Source organism: Etheostoma cragini, chromosome 19 (genome assembly GCF_013103735.1).
Source record: "Etheostoma cragini isolate CJK2018 chromosome 19, CSU_Ecrag_1.0, whole genome shotgun sequence".
NCBI lineage: Eukaryota > Metazoa > Chordata > Actinopteri > Perciformes > Percidae > Etheostoma > Etheostoma cragini.
In genome coordinates, this window is record NC_048425.1 from 14394472 (window position 1) to 14414564 (window position 20093).

Sequence of the window (20093 nt, forward strand, 5' to 3'; positions counted from 1 at the left end):
ACCATGACTGCCTGAGAATGTGCAAAGTAAAGGTAAACTTTAACATTAGAATAACTTGCCTATAAAAAGAGCAATAATCTGTTGCAATCTTGAAACTTTGGAAATATACATAATTTGAAAAGCAGCTAAGGGTGGAAATCACTTGTAGAAACTGAGAAAAATAAAGTAGTTTCCACTGCAGTTGTCTTCATCAGCGCTCCAGAATTGCAGTGCACACACACAGTTAACCATAAATATGTTCAGGAACATAGCTCCCTCAGAGCCTAGAGGCCGATAAGATACTATTTGTTTGAAATGCTATCATGTGATATAGTAGGGACCCAGGCCTAATAGGGTGCACTCACTTTATAATCCACTCACTATGTTTTAATTGACCTTGCTGACTTTAATTTAATTCTTAACTTAATAAAAGAGACAAATAAAGGCAGGCAGATTGAGTTTGCAGGATACGAAAGATTGGATGTTAAAAGCAGCAAGCTAATTGACATTGTGCAATGCCTGGCATGAAGAAAACTATACCAGGAACACCATACATGAAATGAAATATTTTAAAGCGATCCATGTCATGCATTATGATTGTTTGCACTGTGGCTCCACCCTTTTAATAGCGTGTGAATCCCACAAAGTGTTTATAAAATCTGAATTGGGAGGGAAATAATTCCTGTTTATTATCTCCATCCTTGTCGTTATCTCTCATTCTCTAATGCTTCAGCTAATGTACATTAGGTACCCACTGTTATTATGTAACTGGTGGTCACCATGGGAACAAGTCCCCACCAACCCCTCCCAGCCCCCCTCCGCTGGATAGAGCCAATGACTGTTCAAGACAACACATCATACAAAAAGCTTCATGGGATGGTACAGCAAGCAACAAATTGCCCGGAGCCAACTATTTCATGCTTGGAATAGAGAGCAGAGAGCACAAACACACAAGGCAATTTTTGAAATAGTGCTATTTGGTTGTATTTATTTTGTGAAACTCTTTTTTTGTGAATCCATAGCTGAAATAGTTTGGAACAGAAACTGATTACTGGTTTTCTAAGATTACTATAATACGTGTTGTTTGAAATGGAGGCAACACAATGTAATTGTCACAGATACACTACGCCAGGATGCTGGGTGAGTCATTTGAGACACAACACAATGCTGCTGTATGATAAATCTTATTTATGTTTATAAGATTGCTTGGTGAGAATCACATTAGGTACACTCTGTGGAAACACTAACCTAGCTATAGCAAAAGCCCAAACCAAACCAAACACAAGCCCCAAACACATTGCATTCTATAAGCAATTCTCCCACTGCCAGTAAATCAAAAACTAAAACAATATTTTATTGAGGTCATGATTAGGACTAATAGACATTCTTTAACTTGCAATACTAACCAAAACTGGAATGTGCCAATTCATTCCAGGTACCCAAAGAAAAAAAAAAAGTGTTTAAAAACTATATTGGTAGAAAAGATGCCTCATTTTCAGCTTCTCATCATCCCTAGTTAGTGGCCAAATGCTAATGCACTAATTAAAATGCACCGGGTAAGTGCATTCATCTCACTTATTATAGCTTACACAACATGCTGAGTTATAGCACTAACCTTTCCACAAGTTTTAAGCCTCACTTCTCATGATTCACAAATTGGATTCTCTGATCTGGATACACTGCAAATATACTCATTCTCAAGTTTCATGGATTGAAAATCAAACGAAACGAGCAAAGAAAAGTTCTTAAACACGGCATGCTAAATGCGTACATTCACAACAGAAAATTACACCAGGATGAAAAAAGTTCAAGAGACAGTCTTCTCTTGCAGCTTACTATATGATAAGCAGGGACACTCTTTCTTTAGCATCCTCACGTATCTCTTTTGTCAAGACACCATATTGACCTATTTCCTACATTCTGAAATCTTAATTAACATTCTAAAATGTTCTCAGTCTACTTTACAATCACTCTAAACTTTCCACTTATTTTATACAAACAAATCCATTCAAACTTATTATATCCTCTCTAAACAACATACTCATTGCCTCATCTGATGAACTGCAGGTCCACTTCAGTGTATGTACCAAACTACGAAGTTGTCAGTTAAATGTTACAAAGTAATTGTTTTCTCCATATATCGTTAGAGTAATCATCCCTTTTCACATATGATTATGGCATACACAGATTTGGTCTAAAATTATTTACACTAGCTATTAAACAGCAAAGAAAAGCAGAAAAAGATATGATAATATCCAAACCTGGAGAATTCTATCAAACTTTTCAAATGTCCTCTTCATGATATATTAGCGGACTCTCCTCACTAACAATATTTTTGTTTGTGTGTATCAATGAATTAGAAAAAGAAAATGCACTTGAATGTGTTGGGAAATCAGTGAAACTGGGAATTGGACTCATTAAACCCACAGGTCAAGATGTATCCTATCGTCTCCAACTCCAAGTGTTGCTGGTGTACACAGACTTGTAAGTTTGTTTTCCTAAGGGACTCTTAATAAACTCAGAGGAGGACACCGAGGGCCTCAGGTCGGCCTGTGTAACTGACCTCTGAGGCTGCCACTGTCTGGGTAGGGATCTGTAAGCAGCATGACCGGCAGGGGCGGAGCCAGTGCTCCTAGTTAAGGACCCAAATGATGGCAGTGGAGGTCGACTCTGACTGCGGCTTTGGCTCTGGCTCCAAGTCTGGCTGCCTGTTTTCTGTGGGGCTTCGTAAGACACCCTGGCCTTCCACTCTGCTGGTGGCTCAGGCAGCATTTTGCGCTGGGCTGCCAAGCGGACATTTGTGGCAAGGCTTTGCTGGAGGCTCTGGAAAGCAAAGGCTTCATCCACCAGGCCCAAGGGATGCCGGGAGGCGGCCTCCCAGGGCATGAGGGGTTTGCGGCCCTTCTCTAGCCAGGACGTCTGCCTTGCTGGGAGAGTTGTAGTGCCCCAAGTCAGAGGCTTGGGGGAGGAAGAAGCAGAAGCTGATTTCTGGCCCGTGGATGGTACTCTGGCTGGTGGGGAAAGGGAGTAGCTCCTGCCAAGTGCCTGCAAAGAAAGATCCAGACATGTTTATTTTAGTGAGGGTTCATTTTTGTTTGGCTGACTGGTCCTCCAGCCAAATCAAATCAGCTTTGAAAACATTGGAAAAAAGAATAGTTCTTCAACAAATTTCTTTCAAACACCCTTATATTGAATTTTATGTAAACTTTTGTTTTGTTTGATTCTTCTGTATAAATATGTTAAGACTGTGTTGAGCTCTGAAAGAGACAGCAAAGAAAATTAACTGTTAAAGCTGCTAAAAGCTCTTGTAAACTTGTTTTATTGTCCATTCCACAGTAAGCCTCCTCAACCCAATGCTTTAGTATTTTTCCAAATAGAGTAGACTGCCCTCTTGTTTCTCAGAAATGGCTCACGAGAGTGCATGGGTTTCCCAGAATACACCAGATCCAGCTTTGCTGTACAGCAACACTTTGAATGCATGACATTGAGACGGAAAACTTCTAAATGTTCAATACTAACATCTCCATTAGGATGCCAAGACAGCTAAGGGTTATGCGGGGTAAGAAAGCACCTCTGTACTGTTCATCGTCTCTGACAATACATTTTGTTGGCTGTGGCAGACATGCAGAAAAAGCAGTGCTGCCATCATCTGGTAAAAGATGTGTAAGATAGCAAGAGATGGCCAAAATGAAAGAACAGAATAGGCGAGAGGGCCGTCATAAAAAGAAAAATGAAGCTAAATAGAGGGAACACATTATCTGCTTACTCAGGTATCTGATAGGCCTATATGCCTGTGGCAGTGTTATCCTGAATTATTGCAGACACAAGAAGGGATGAAAAGATTAGTAGGTGATCTACGGATATTTTTTATTCTATAGTTGTGCCTCAGTCTGAATAAAACATACATACTACGTATTACTAGATACCAAAGTTTAGTTGTATCAGCATAGATTTAACATTGTAACTAAACCAACATTGTGTGGTCTCTGAACCTAGAGTAAATGGTAATTGTCTCTGTCATATTTCCATTTTATTGCATAAATAAATAAATGCATGTGTGACACAAATATTATGATGTAATTGTCTTCAGGCTGCACTAATTAACAAGTATGGCTAAGACAAAGTGAGAAAAGTAGTAGCTTTAGTAGCTGCAGAAATTTGGTAAACAAGGACACTATTAGATATTATAACTTCCACTTAACAAATATCTGCCTTCTCTAAAAATGCATGACTCAACATGGATATATATTTCAGCAGAGGCTCACTCACTTGACCTCCAGAATTGTCCAATGAGGTTATTCACTAAAGTCACCAGTCTAATGATACCCCTCATGAATGCATCATCACTTAGTCATTTTGCAGGAATGTGCTTTTCAAGCATTCACCTCAACTGCTATAAAAGTAGATGATTTGGATAATGAGGTGTTTCTGGCTGATGTTAACAAGCTCTTCATAGAGTGTAAACTGTATTTGGTTTCATTGTTGAAGCTGATTTTTTAACCACTGCCTTTGCAAAAAGGCACATAGATTGTATAAGAGTTATTCTAACGTGATGATACTTGAGTAAAAACCGATTCATAGCTGAAGTTTTTGTCTGAACCAATATAGACTAACTCAATATTTATAGTAGAGGTAGAACAGTGGTGAAATTTAGCAAGATGAAAGGAAAATGGCTCAAAATAGAAAAAAACCAAAAGCATGCTAAAAGGACAAAAGAAAGGAAAGCCAACCAAGGATGAAAGACATTTTAATGATACTGCAGTGAATGATACAGGAAGTGCACTATGAAGAGAAACACACAAAGAAAAAAGGAAAAAGAAAAAAACATTAAGAACAAAAGCAGCCCTGTACCAAAATATATTAGTGAAATTTACTGGGCTGGTTATCCTTTCAATAATTCTTCTTTTGTATATCATTTATCATCTATTCATAAAATACAAAATACAAGAGAAGATGTATGGAAGAGTGAAGCTACATGTGAGAGAGTGCAATACTATATATTTCTCTGTTATTAGGGAAAATACAACTGGGGTTTGAGATACAGTAGCTTTCACTGGCTTATGTTGAAATGTAAGCCTACTATCTCTGGACCCCAGCACTCCCTTTCATGAAGCAGTTTAAATATAGTACCTAACATGGTGCAACAGCTGGTAAAAAGTTTAAAATAAAACTAACCCACTTAAGAAGTTGCTATGGAAAAGAGACTGGGGAGAGCCACTGAAGAATAGATTGTTTACTAATGTAACATTTGATGTTTAAGAAAGTTAGGGCGCGTTGTTACTTTTTATAAGGAGCACTGCTATGTCCTCCAGCCTTGAAACCTACATAAAACTCCAGAGTTGTTACATACTCTCTGTACAGATTGCATTTCAAATTTAGTTTTCTGGTTGGCAACCTTCTACCGCACTACTTTATTTTTTAAAATATTCCTTTACCTTATTATTTTGTTGTATTTTAGTTGTTTTGTCTGTTAACAAGTTTGTTTATCAAATCAAATTTGACATATTAAGCAATTCCTTCTTTTCAAAAATCAAATTCCTGTTGTCACTGTCTGCTATCATTCACTCCTGATTTCTGTTTTCTATCCCTCCTTTCTTTCAATTCTTACTATGATGCTCCCCTACATTCTTATATTGCCACCACTTTTGATTATTTTACATACAATTACACATTATAGGGATTTTTTAAGTACCCATATGCATCTTTTTCTTCATGTACATGCTTTATAAACATGTAACATTAATTTTGGCTACTTTGCGTCTGCTAAGATAAACTTGCATCCCACTCTTATCCTTATGTTCTTAATTCTGCAGTAGTACCCTTCACATTAGCTCTTAAAACTTTGAGAACGAGCAAGTGGATGGGAAGATATTCATTGCAAAAGAAAGTTTATATGCTGAAAATGGTCCACTTAGCAGTGGATGACAAGAGGACCAACCCGTTGACTCAAGCAGACACCAAAGATGTCATGATTCTACCAGAATCACTCTTTATCAACTGCTGCAGGTTTCCACACTTGAGCTGAGCTCTTTTTAGCTGTAAACTTAGGTTTAGGAGCTACAGTGCTGCCACCAGATACAGATTCAGGCCTTGCAGCTACAGGAAAACAAGGAACAACATAGCTACTGGGAGGCTGTGGCTGGTAAGGTACTGAGGGAGCTGCCAGGTAGGGAGGGCTATTAGCTGGTGGGTAAGGGGCCTGCGATGCCTGTTGGTAGGCAGGGTTTGGAGACTGAGGAGCTTGGGGATGATAAGCAGGTGGGGCAGGTTGCTGATACTGTTGGTTATATGCCTGCAGGTACGGACCATCAGGGGGTTGTTGATATGGGTTGTGGGGAGGATAAACATTAGCTGGGTTTTGTTGGTAGTGGCCATCATGCATGATAGGCTGCATGGGCATTCCATAGGCTTGCTGGGGGTATTGGGGGCTGGTGACGTTATATGGTCCAACTGGCTGGATGGGGGCCATTTGCTCATATGTATTTGTTTGGTTTTCAACAGGTGGGTTAGGGGGTGAAATGTCAGGCTTAGGTTCAGTGGGGTTGGCAGCCTCTGCTGCTGGGCCAAAGGTAAAAAGTGAGGAATTGAGTTGATAGGGTTGATGCTTCATAACATCTACAACACTGAGGGGTTTAGGAGCAGGTTTTTGTTTCTCTTTGGCTTTTGTCTTGGCTTTGGTTAAAGGGCTACTTGGAGGGGGCTGCTTTGTTGCTGCTGGGGGATAAGAAGGGGACTGAATAGGATTATATGCCCGTGAGGGAGGAGCGCGTACGTTGGGTGTATATTTCCACTCATTTGGTAGGGAAGCAACTGGTGATGTTGACCGGCTTGCCTTGTTTGCTTGCACAGTCTCAGAGTCCACAACAAATTTCTCCATACGAGACTGCCTCTTGGCGAACATATCAGCTCCTTTCCCTCTGACAGCTGGCATCTCAAAAGCTGAACCTTGGGATGATGGGTTTAAGACCGTGGCCATTGGGTTGATAGGTGATGAAGCTCGTTGACCTATGGTAAAAGAGTGCATTCGCTGTGGTGGAGTCGGAGGGGTCCGGTTTTGTGGGGCATTTTGTGGCGAATGCCAAGGTTTTGGAGAGGGACGAGTGTTCACCATTGACGTGGAAACATTCACAGGGGTTTGTTGTGATTGTGGTGACCACGCATTCACAGGTGTCTGAGGTTGTGCTTGGGGTGGAGGCCATGCATTCATTGGTGGCTGTGGTGGAGTCTTTGAAGTAGACTGTTGCCAGTTTGGCTGTGGTGTGGGCTGGGAAGGAACTGGTTGAGCCCAAGGTGGTTGCTGTTGGGCCGGATTTTGCTCTTGGGCCCAAGAATTTATTGGTGTCTGACCATGTTCTGAAGGGTGCTGGGCCCATGACGGTTGGGACTGAGCCTGGGCAGGTACTGGTGGCCATGGATTTAAAATGGCTTGAGGCGGTGCTGGGGGTTGTGCTTGGGCTGCTTGAATCCAAGGTGGCTGAACTTGAGTTTGTGATTGAGGCCATGCATTATTTGAGGGTTGCTGTTGAGGCTGAACTGTGACCCAAGATGTTTGAGGCTGACCTGGTGCTTGGGCCTGTGGCCATGCTTGTTGTGGAGCCTGATGCTGTGGTTGCTGAACCCATGGTGGCTGTGGCTGGGATTCTGCCTGGACCTGTTGAGCCCAAGGAGGTTGCACTTGGGATTTTTGCAGGGGTTGCACCCATGTTGGTTGATTCTGATGTTCTGTTTGTGATGGCTGTGCCCAAGGTGCCTGGGGCTGCTGCTGCATTGGTTCTTGAAGTTGACCCCAAGTTGGTTGCATTTGCTGCAGATTTGGCTGCTCATGAGAATGTGTCCAGGGAGGCTGGGCCTGTGGATGAGACTGTGGTTGCTCTTGACGCATGGTCCATGGTGGCTGAGCATGTGTCTGGGCTTGTGCTTGCTCTTGATGCTGACTCCAGGATGGCTGAATTTGAGGGGTCCAATTACTTGTAGGGGGTTGAGGCTGTGCTTGGATCTGAGTAGGATGACGCGTCACCCAAGGTGGCTGTGGTGGGGACTGACTTTGAGGTGGTTCCTGGGGCTGCACTTGAGCTGGATGCCAAGAATTGGTAGATTCCTGTTGTGGATGTGTTTGTGCTTGAGCCCAACTAGTCACAGGAGCAGGCTCAGGTTGAAGGATAGAATTCATATGACCATTTTCCTGAGCTGTCACTTGCAGAAGCTGTTGTTGAGATTCAGGCTCCGGGAGAGTACATGGGCACTGTTCCTCTGTGGCGGTGCTGGCAGGAGCTTTCTGGGGGGCAGGAGGGGGAGAGGGCTCAGAGACAGGTGCAGGGTTTGGCTTTAGTTCTGGAGCAAGTGTAGTCTCTGTGGTGGGGGCTACAGCAGGTGTGGATACACTATTTTCAGCTTGTTGAGGCATGTCCTGGTTGCTCTCTTCTATCGGTGGGAACCATGGAGGAGAGTTGGGGTTGATCACAGGCTTTGGAGCCACCGGTGGAGGATTCTTTTGTTTATTTCGTTGAGACTGCAGGAAATTACAAGCCTCAGCCCCAAGACTAAGGTAGTCTTCCTCAGGCCCTGACTCAAAACCCAACTTCTTGTCATTTCTGTTGAGGAGGTTTAGCAATGCTGGGTTTGGTGATATTTTTGGTGCTTCTTTAAAAGTGAACATTGGCTTGCCAGCATTTCGTCTCCTGCAGTCTGACAAAAGCCCAGTTCGACTTGCAGGAGTAGAAATGCGCTCATCCCGGGAAGCTATCTGCTCTCCTTGGCCCACAGAATCTTGATTGACTCCACTCATTGCAGGAGAGTAAGAGGAAGTCGCCATGTTTTCTACTGAGAAAGGTTTTGCAGTACGATTGTTGAGAGAACTCTGCATTTCATGTTGGACTGTTCCATTGATGTTTGCAGAATAGTGCTGCATTTGCTGTTGCTCTTGATGATATTCTTGCTGCTTCTGATACATTTGCTGTTGTTGATAAAGCTGTTGTTCATACTGCTGTTGCTGCTGATACTGTTGTTGTTGTTGTTGTTGTTGTTGTTGTTGTTGGTAGTTCTGTTGTTGCTCATAGTACTGCTGTTCCTGATATTGCTGGTACTGCTGTTGGTGTTGGATTTGTTGGTGTACATTTACATCCATGTAAGCATGGCCTTCTGTTCTGGACTGCGTATAGGAGTGCTCTTCTATCTTCTTATCAGCAATCTGAACTCCTTCCACGGCGATCCCCTGGCGCCTAAGCTCCTCATGTTCAGCAGCAATCTCATCCATCCGCTGACGCCGTTGGGCAAACATTACGGCACCCTTGCCCTTGGTGTCAGGCAAACATTCCATCTCTGCTTGGTTGTTCAGGTTCCTTTCAATTTCAAGGAGACCCTTGTCCCAGTTGATAGTTAGCACACCTTTGCTACTATGGGCATTAGTGAGGAAATGCTTGTCTATTTCAGAAGCGTTTGGAGCCACAAGGGTAAATTCAACAGTGTGAGTTTCTTGTTTGTTGTCTTCGTTTTCCTCGTCTTCTTCGTCGCTGTATTCTGGTTCGTCTTCTCCTGTGCCGTAGCTCACAAGTGTGTATTTCTTGGCCCTCTGCCGATGTTTCTTGAACATCAACACCCCCTTGTTGTTAGGGTTGGACCGAGCAGCCGTGAGAAGGAGAGCAATACGCTTACATTTGGATTTGGCCTCCTTCACCTGCTTTTCAGATAGACTCTCGCTGCGCCTGAGCCCTGTATAGAGAAGGAAAAAAGAGAGCTCAATGTTTAGAATAAAGGATACTAAAATAAAAGCTTGTCTTGGATGGATTCTCAGCTGACATTATATGCATAAATAAATAAAATACAGCAGAGTTAAGATTAACACAAATCATTTAATATGTTTGGTGGATGTTTTGGCTGAAGAAAAAAAACTACATTTCTTGAATTACTTGCTTTTCTATGTCTCCCTAGAAAAGTTTTTTCTTTTCTTTCTTTTTTTTTCTTAATTTTCAGCCTTTGATCACAATTTTATCTTCAAGTCAGTCCTTGGACATTGTATCTGCATTGATCATGTAATAATAGTCAAAGTTTTATTTTATCATATAAAAGCCATTTAGGTTTTCTACTCATTTGAAGGCTAACAATAGATCTTGCACAAATAACATTGTGACAGATAAAAAAATAATTTTTGAATTAAAGTTAGAAGTCACAAAGCAATTAATTTAAGCGTGCAACATACCAAAATACATCTAATGTTCTCATTAAAAGCAGAGTACCAACAGACTAGTAAACCATCAATACGGCATGACTGTGGTTGAATCAATGCAAACACACAACAAAGATGTTGTTAACTAAGCTATTAACGGATTCCTTTACATTATTAGGCCACACATAATAGTCAGCCACCTATAGCTATCTGCCCTTCCTCATTTGCTCATTCAGTTCAACATAAAACATCGACCCATAAAGCAATCACAAAAATCTTCTGACCCATGTCTAATATCCTCATTTGTTCACAGACAATGAACTAATTGAATTTGTTGTTCTTCCCCATATAGTAGCCTGCGTGCATATCTTTACCACTCCTTATCTGGAACCTCACAAGATGTCCACTTAAAACCTTCTGTTCTTCTTAAATCTGTCACATTTGCTGACACTTCTTCTGTCCATTCTGATAACAAATATTTCACAACAAAGCCACTTTCAAACCATCCAACAATGCTAGGTTGTAATAAAATAACACTTAGGCTTCCTTTTTCATATTCCTGCAAGACTAACCTTAAGGTGGTGGAGACAGCGGGAGTGAGCAACAGACTCCCTTTTTTAGCTCAGTTAAAGCATCCAGTTTGAGAGGATCAGGTAACGGGCTAGGGGAGCACATGCTGGTGTCTGTCAAAAGGCCACTTATGCAGGCATCATCAGCGTGCTGGTGTTATATTTATGTCTTCTACACAGCTCAGAGCAGTGCCTGAGTGTCCATATTCATCATCAAGCCTCTTTAAATGGATAGTTTAAGATGTTTCATAAAGTCTAATAGATTCTTACATATGATCAATAAACATGTTTTTTTCCCTTTTGATTCTTTATATCTAGCTTCTGTTGGCTGTCATTATCCTATTAGCACTGTGCATCAGTACATCCACTTTGATTTTGTTGTAGTTTAGGTAGGACCCAGAAGAAGATAAGAATGTGCTTCCATTCAGAGGAATTAGCACCCTTCTTCGATCGCAGTGAGAGACACACTATTTGGAAGAGCACACACACTGGACATTGTGCTTCGGAATGCACACATGTTAAAGACAAATGCAATTTACCTATCAACGTGCTGACACCCTATTAATGAAAGAATGCATCTTTATGACACACACGCACGCACGCATGCACGCACACACATGCACACACAATTACACACGCACACAATTACACACACACACACACACACACACACACACACACGTACACATACATACACAAATAGTGCACACCGGAATAAAACTCCCTGTTAAAAATGGCAATAGTGCATAGGTACTTACTGGCGTGCCTTGCCCGATGCTTGTTGGGTTTGTCTGGATCGCCCTCAGATTCAGAGTCCTGCTCTTCTGCTGGTGTCACCTCTTCTGAGGGAGTTCTGAATGAGACAGCGGAAGACCCAGACACCCCCTCGCAGTGCCCTTCTCCTTCTTCCCCTTCACTTTGGGATCCAACACTTCCACTGACCCTGGGGCCACCCACACTCAAGATGCCCCTCCCTGCTCCTGATGCTGCTGTCTGCTGCAAAATGACCTCCACCTGTCCCAGCATTAAAGGAGAGCTGAGCACCACTCCACGCTGGCCGAGCGGCTCTCTGACAGAACATGGCACGTAGTGTGATGCGGTAGTGGTGTGGATTGTCTCAATAGCCTCTTTGTTTGAGAGTTCTCCTTCAATCCCATGAGCACTCCCAAGAGAGGTGCAGCCCACATCGTCCAAGGTTTGCTCGGACAGGGACACCTGGAGCTCAACCATGTCCCCAGGGGAGAAGCACCGGCGTGCTTCTTCATCATTTTCCTCAAAAACAGGCTCCCTGCCTCTCCGATCACCAAGTGGAGGAACACATAGCTGGGGGTGAAGCAGCTGGGGTCCCTTGGGGAACTCTTTGTTGCTGTCCAACTCCCCATAAGAGGCCTCGTCCTGGAACTCAGATATGTAGAGTTTCCTTGGGCTTTGGGACTTCTGCTTTGGGGAGAAGATATGGATGGTGGTGCTCTCTAAAGCCTCACCAGAGGAGTCCCTCTCACCACAGTATGTCTCATCTGATTCATAGTCTTCTTTGGGGATAGTGCAGTATCTTTCAAAGGAGAGGGGAGAGCAAGAATGAGTGAGTGGTGAACCTTTCCTTAGTTCAGTAACCATTGTTGTTCATTAATATCAATGACAGATAATGGCACCTCTTCTAATATAAGTTCTTTAAACATGGCATTGAGCTGTTGGGCTTGTGCATTTAAATATAATTGACAATTAGGTAAATACAAAATCTCTATGCTGTTTGTTTTTTTACTTTTACTTCCATAAAAAGACAGATATGATTCCACATATTTACAATTCAATATGAATAAGAAATACATATTCACATTCAATTGTTAAGGAAGTAAATCTTGTCTCCCATTGCTAAAGTTGTCAAAGTAATCAAGCAGATTTTATCTTCATGCAGCAAGCTAAATGAAAGGGTCAGGTCACTCAAAAGGAAGGTAATCACATTTCAACATCGCTCTGCCTAATTTTCACTTTCAAGGTCAGCGAGGACTAGCATAACAGAATGTCATTACCTCTGACTACAATTATTAAAATTAAGTTGATTAGAAATCAGCGAGTGCTCATTTTCTCCAAATGGGAAATGGGAAAGAGTGGCATATCCTAATAATACATTTTGACAGCTACAAGCTGAAGTCATCTGCTCTAAGTCTACAGAGACAAGACTCTGAAGTCATGTAGTCATAGAAACAATCCTCATGCAAATCCTGACCCTTACTTATAGTCTTCCTATAGCCAGAAAAAAAATACTTGAACTAGATAGATATAACTTTAACTGTATATCATTCTACCATTTAAATGTGGGCATGTAAGGGCATCAATATTTCAGAACATGTCACTTTGATAAACACACTGGCAATAGCCACTGATTAATGGCTGAGCAGCTGCATGTCAAGCACACACACAAATCTGTAACACCTTGGCCAAGCAAGTTGGAAGGTCAGCATGACTGGCACACATTAACTCGTCAATTCCCTCAGACATGAATGCACATATATACACAGACAGTCAGTGGTTCACTGAGCAATGCAAAAGGGCACAGATCATAAAACAACATACCATCTAAACGCTAATACAGTGCTGCAATAAACATGTTGCATGGCAGTACTGCATGGCTCCATCATCATGACACACAGACCTAGTTGTGTTTCTGAATGTACCACTTTGCTATTATTAATTTAACAGCTGTTATGTGGCCCTACCTTTTGACAAGCAGCTGCAGACAGTCGATCGATGTGTCAATGAGTGCAAAGGCTCGTAAAAGGGTGAGATATGCACATGGCTCTCCGTTGAGTGACACCACCTCGTCACCTTCTCGCACTCCAGCTAGGAAGGCACGACCACCTAGTTCTACCTGTGGAAGACCTCAGTTAGGGGACAATAACTAGAAAAACAGACATTTCACATACCAGGTCAGTGCCCGTCATCAGCTTAGGTACACTTCAATAACAGCACCAGAGCAAAACACAACTCCCTCAGAAGTTAACCAGCTGTGCAGAGAGGATGCCCCAAGTGTGAGTGGCTACTAAGCTCAGAATACATAATGCAGCTGCATAGTATTGCTGTGGCCAGCTCTTCGCAGATCCATTTAAAGGGCACCTCTTTATACAGCTAAACTAATGACTGATTGTTTGATTTCCTTGCAATTGGTTTATGAGGCCTATAAAATGATTCATTAATAGAAATATTACTTTGCAAATGCATTGCTGGATATTCATACGTTACAGTCATACATTTAAAGTGTAAAAAAAATGTAGAATGTTGAATACATGAGGATAACACACCAAACACACAATTATCTCTGTGTACATGTATCCAATATGAGATACTTGCAGTTAAACACCCTTGTCACTAGATGGCGATGCACGCACACACATCTTTTACCGCTGGGAGAGAATCCCTGTGTCAACATTTCCACAACAAGCATGGGGAAAGACTTTAGTGTAAGTCCAAAAACACAAAACTATTTAGTGCACCCAATGTAGAGCTTATTTTTAGAATATACATACCAGAACCATGTTAAAACCAATCTCAATAAAACAGTTCATCATCTTCCTGGCATACCTTTTTTTGCTTGTTGACTTTTGTTTCATTTTGTATTTCAAAGGCAGACGCAAATATATATGGTATATGGTAGTGCTCCTTGGACACACACACACATATATATATATATATATATATATATATATATATATATATATATATATATATATATATATATATATATATATATATATATATATATATATATATATATATATATATATATATAAGTACATACAAGGAGCACTAGCTTACCTGCCCATGCTTTGCTTTCCATAACCTTAAAAACATAAGTCTAAGGCAATAAAATGAGCCTACTTTGTTAAACATACAAATAATATTTATGAATGACTTTATAGAGCTGGTAACTTTTAGATAAAAACCCCTCTGAGTCCGTCCCTGAGTTTTTAAGAGTAAACCATGTGCAAGCAGGCCCTATAAGGTAGCCGGTGTGCCTGTGTATGGGACACCTCATTACAGGGAGGATGGTTTTTCTGGATGAAGGCCACATTAACCACTCGTGCTCCAAAAAAGGAGGGGAAACATTTGTTGTTGTCTCTCCTCGCAACACAAAGATCAGTCAGGCAACGTTCAAAAGAGGCAGATACCCCTAGTGTCTCACATGTTATTGGCCAGGTTTTTCCAAATAAAGTGCTTTCCAAAAATACCATTGCCCTGATCAGCAGAATTTACAACTGACATCATGTGGGGCCACAATTATGCATTATATGTCTGTGTAATTCTAGGTTGCCCGTTTTCAAATGATCTGTTTAATAGGCTTCAACACAAGAGAAAATCACAGGAAATACAGGACTGCATAATGTGTCCACATAGCTCTCGGCAGTTCCTGCCCTTCCCAGCTTTAAACAATTATGTTTTTACATTTGAGGAAAATATTTTCCAGCTGCTTTACAGGTAGCACTCACACCATGTGGGAGGATAGTTACATTTATTGTCTTTTTTACCTGTCTGTTCTTCTAACAGGAGAGGTGCAGAAGCATTTTGTGGGCTGGAGAGTTTAGTTTATTGCACTAATTTATCAGGGATGAGGTACACAAAACATTATTCACATAATTGGTATATTGTGCCAGATCTGGTTACTAGCTAATTCCCCTTCCCCTGCCAACAATTTCCAACTTATTGCAAACACATTGCATTGTATTATGCTGAATTATATTGTATTAGAGTGCTAATGCAAGAGCTCCAGTTCTCCTTATTTATTCTTTACAATAACTTGAGACAAGACAACTTATACATAGATATCTCAACAATATTGATAATAAATTATCAATATTATTACAAGTAATGATTTATTTATAACTAAAAAGCACAGATGTTTACATTGATAAACTTACCAGTGGATCAAAGTAAATGTATAGGTACATTTGGCAACATTTACTTCTGTCATTGTCAAGAGAAAGCAGTGTTTTTCAGATAAACTCAGAGCGTGTTCCTACATGGTTTCTTAAGATAAATATATCACAAAAATCCTTTTGGTTTAGCTGGAAAAGGCTTTGTCATAAAAGTAAAAAACAAAGTTGAAGGTCAGTCACATGGGAGTCCAGCTGAGCTTCTCTTTGGCTGCCACTGGCAAAGAGCATTCAGAGCCAGAAACACTGCAACTCACTACTATATCCTCAAAATATAAAGCAGTTGGAGCTTTGGTCTTAAATTGTTTAGATTATGTGAAATAGGAACGGGGAAAAAGAACAACAGTCATAATCTGAGATCACTGATTTCTCCCAAGACTAGGATGTGGATGTTTTGCTGATAAACACAATGCCTAAAAACTCCAGTAAAGGAAAGAGTAGTGAAGCACTTTGTTTACTCTGGAAAAACAGCACTGAATGAATGAAGCAATGGCATTTCGCTGATTACTTGGCAACCTAATAAGATTCCTATGGTGCACTATTAGGACTGACAAATCGGCAACAAGAGCCCCCTTTGCTCTGTACAGGGCAAGATAACCCAGGCAAAGGAAGAGGACTTTTATTACAAGTTATAAAAATAATGAAATGGAACAGGGATGACATTGTGAACAGTTCACACCAGTATAGACTCTGATACGTCTCAAACTTGCATTAAGATTACATTTGCTTTGTCATTCAGTGTTCCATAACTAATGTGATGGATGTTGAAATTCCACATACCAAGATGGCATACCTTAGTAATTAGGAGGCCGAAATGTCCTGTTCAAGTTGGGAGGATTTAGGCATTATTTGGGGGGAAATTCTGTTACATATTAGATCTAAGTTTTTACTTTTACTACGGCATTCAAAACGAGCATTACAATGTTACTATAGATAAGATGGAAATTGTTCCATGTTTTTCTCAAGGTTGTTGGTGTTTTTTTGTCACAACTTGTAAAATCTTGTATTATGCAGTTTCTGTGGCTTTAAAAAATAAAGTGACCTCATCCACTTTGTACTCAGACCAGGACTCCGAAGAAGAAAAATACTGCCTCCCTTATATGGAAAGAAACTTTTAAGAGTGGATACCCCGTGCCCTTCCAATGTCCTGGCTGTCAGTACTCTGAACAATCACTTTCTCCCAGGAAACAAAACACAGTTTTCACTACATTCAACAGAAGCTCTGAAAAACACCCGTTTTATCAGACACAGAGGAGCCTAACAGGGTACTTGTCATGATCTTGGTATGTTTGCTTTTTTGACTTTTAACTAACAGACTTGGCTCTCTGTCCTTCCCACTAGAGAAGTTTGGAGGTATAATTAGATTTATGCCTTCCAGATGAGGTGGACTAAATCCCACAGATGTCCTACACTGAGACATAAGCATCATGTAGCTATTTCAATTTAATAAGCCAACACTTAAATGCAATGTATTCACACAACTTCTTTGATGCTTGACTATCTAAACACCCCTTTAACTTAAAATAAGACAGTGAAACATTAGAAGTAGGGGGCATTCCCCAATATAGGGTATAAGACATCGACTTCAATTGCGGTTTTGAGAACTCAACCTCATCGTTGCTACTAATTTTGTGTGTACAAATTCTTGTGGAGTTTGTGTAACAATTTTAATTAGATCTTGAATCTGTCTGCAGCCTGCGGTTTTTGTCTTTATGTCATTTTGTTTCTCTATTTCAATTTGTTTTAACATAAAACAATTATCATTTATTAAATGCTGTGATTCTGATAAAAGCCACCCACTAAATGCCAGGAACAATGATAATAATGCCTTTTTCTGTCACTTAAAATCAACTAACCAGATGTTTATGAGCCACTTTGAAGCTTCAGTGGAAGTGTATTCACTCAATTATGAGATACGATTTCATAACAGCAAATGTGGAAATACTATATATATTCATAAGATGAATCACAAAAAGTCGCAAAAGAACATCAGAATTGTGGCTTTGATTGTTTAAAATGTGTTAAGCATCTGTCATTAGAATGAGCTGTTGATTCTCCCAGAGTGCTCTCTGCTGACGGAGCTTTGATGTTGCAGGAATGCAGCTTAAGAAAAACATTTACATGTTCACTGCATCAACGACAAGTCGATGAGGGACCAGTGCAGCTCAAACACTTGTTGCTGTTATACCATATATAGAGACTAAGCAGCTCTCCAAAGTAAAAACACCTGGCTTTTCCTCTACCGCCCATTTGCGTCACAGCAAAATATGTAAAAGAAATCTTGAATCAGCTGTCTGTAATTCTGCATTACTTTGACATTATTATTTGTGACATTTTAAATGATCTGACATTTTTATTAGAGCAAGGTGCAATAAAACTTCTGAATGTAACCCTATCTATTTGGAGATTAAATGATGATCCACACTCATACAATATATAATGCATAGAATAAATATAACATGGATGATACTATTGTCTAAAAACCTGCAGTATATGAAATGAATGAATATACTTAGGCATATAGGAATTAACAGTGTTTCATAAGGAGCGAAATCAATTAATGGTGTGTGTGATCATGTCATCACAGATGACTAGTTACAGAACTGAATTGTATGTTAAAGTTATAACCAGTTACACATTGCAAGACATAAACTCTGACAGATGGTTAAACATATGAAGCATTGACATGCAGATAATAGCCTGATGGCATCAACAATAGCATCCATCTACTGCCTTAAAATGCAGTGGCATGTCCTTGGAATGTGTAATGGAATATCTGGATCAAAAGTGGCATCATCAGCGGGAGGATGACATTCTCTGCTGTTACCTATACCATTTATCATCACACTATCAGGCTAACCAAATACCATGTAGCCAATTTAGTTATAGAATAACCTAAGATTTGCCTAACCTCCTATCTTACAACTAGGCCTATTTGAATGTTTTTCAAAGTGACATCAGCTTAGTTTTAGCTGACTTTTTTGCTTGTTTGTTTGCATTGGCATAACGCACATATTCTTCACTCTTCAGGTTAGCTACTCATCCGAATAATGCTTTGCTTTCTTTCTGAACTCTGTGTGAGTGATAACAGATCACACTGCCCTACGCTTCACACTCTCTCTTGGCCTTGACCATATAAGGGTCCAGAGGAATCTTGCACCAAAACACAGCCAGAGCACACAAAAATGCAGCGAAAGAATTCTCTCCCACCAGGGTTTCAACTTTGTTTTTCACAATGAACTCCAAAAAAACTCAATTTAAACAGATACCATATATGTACTTGTTGTCCAAACTAGGGGATTTATGGGATCTCCCAATAAGTTTTGTTTATCTTTGCAATGGGGACCCAAGGACCCCAGACTCTTCAACTGCTATCTCAAACAACTACCTTTATGTTTACAATACATTGAACATCTCACCGACAGACAAATAAAAAGGTAAATGTAAAGATACCTGGGAAACTAAGAGAGGTCTGTAGGTGTCCCCCTCTCCCTCTCTTAGGGTGAATCCCCAGGGTGCACCACCACGCAGCGTAGCGCAGATGTAATCCCCGGTGCCCATGCTGCGCACAGATCCTCAGCCAAACCTCCACAGCGCGATCATTGAGCTGTCAACCGGACCAGCAGCACTTTACAAAAACCACCTCCACCACACCGCTGTATAATCCCCATCATCCCCTGAGTCCAGCCCGCTCAAGAAACGTCACGGCGCACGGACCCGCCTGCAGGCGCTGCGTGCAACTGGTGGTTTGTCAGGAGCTCTGGACTTGTATTTGGAGTCCTAATAAACATGGAAGAACTGCTACGTGATACTAAAAACAACTAAATTTCATCCAATCTCTGCGGAAAAGGTCTATACATTTTGACAAAAAGATTTCAAATGATAAATCTTTATATATATATATATAAATAGACAGATATAGTGTTCAGTTCCCTCTTACAGCAACGTAATACGTGTATATTGTGTATTATTCTGCAGCCCAATTGTGCGAGATCCCATCCTATTTTCGGGCTGTTGCACCAAAAAAAAAAGGTTTATTATCTCCATTATCTGAGTGTTTTTCCTGTATAATTCTGCGTTGTTAGTGTCTGTAGTGATATTACTTCATCAGGGCCATAAGATTTTAGAAATCTGGGTCTTTGCCCATATACCCCCCCCCCCCCCCCCCAAGACAATTTCTTTAACTGTAGGCTGATCTAATCAAAGACTGCAACAAATATGAATGTAGCCAAAACATTAAAAAAACAACACTGTATTATTTGTGTTAATAAATTGTAAATTAGGCTACTCCACAACTTGTGACAGACATACATCATACATACATTTATCATTATATAATGTTCTATTGTAATTGTTCTTATTTTATTTATTACTTTTGCAGTGTTTACTGCTATTCACGAAATCATCATATGTCAAATCCCTTGTATGTGCAAGCCTGCCAATAAACCATTTCGG

At 40.6% G+C, this 20093-nt stretch overlaps 1 protein-coding gene across 3 annotated transcripts; it reads right to left on the reverse strand.

The window, feature by feature from the left end:
• Positions 1-965: 965 nt before the first annotated feature.
• Positions 966-19327, reverse strand: LOC117934977 (synaptopodin-2). 3 transcript variants are annotated; one of them, XM_034857005.1, is made up of 5 exons: positions 19092-19327; positions 13428-13579; positions 11469-12262; positions 6812-9687; positions 966-3024 (listed from the first exon to the last, which is right to left on the reverse strand). In XM_034857005.1, exons 1-5 carry the CDS (start codon positions 19197-19199, stop codon positions 2422-2424), a joined length of 4533 nt encoding a protein of 1510 aa, XP_034712896.1. In that variant the 5' UTR covers positions 19200-19327; the 3' UTR covers positions 966-2421. The 3 variants fall into 3 exon arrangements, with proteins under 3 accessions (XP_034712896.1, XP_034712895.1, XP_034712894.1); XM_034857004.1 differs by having other exon boundaries at positions 6752-9687; positions 19092-19326; XM_034857003.1 differs by lacking the exon at positions 966-3024 and having other exon boundaries at positions 4710-9687; positions 19092-19324.
• Between the last annotated feature and the right edge of the window lie 766 nt (positions 19328-20093).

Excerpts from the sequence above, each read along its gene's own strand:
- LOC117934977 (XM_034857003.1), bottom strand. The coding sequence starts at position 19,199 with ATGGGCACCGGGGATTACATCTGCGCTACGCTGCGTGGTGGTGCACCC. Across the intron at positions 13,580-19,091 it reads GACCTCTCTTAGTTTCCCAG|GTAGAACTAGGTGGTCGTGC; the intron begins GTATCTTTACAT and ends GGTCTTCCACAG. Across the intron at positions 12,263-13,427 it reads CTGCAGCTGCTTGTCAAAAG|ATACTGCACTATCCCCAAAG; the intron begins GTAGGGCCACAT and ends CTCCTTTGAAAG.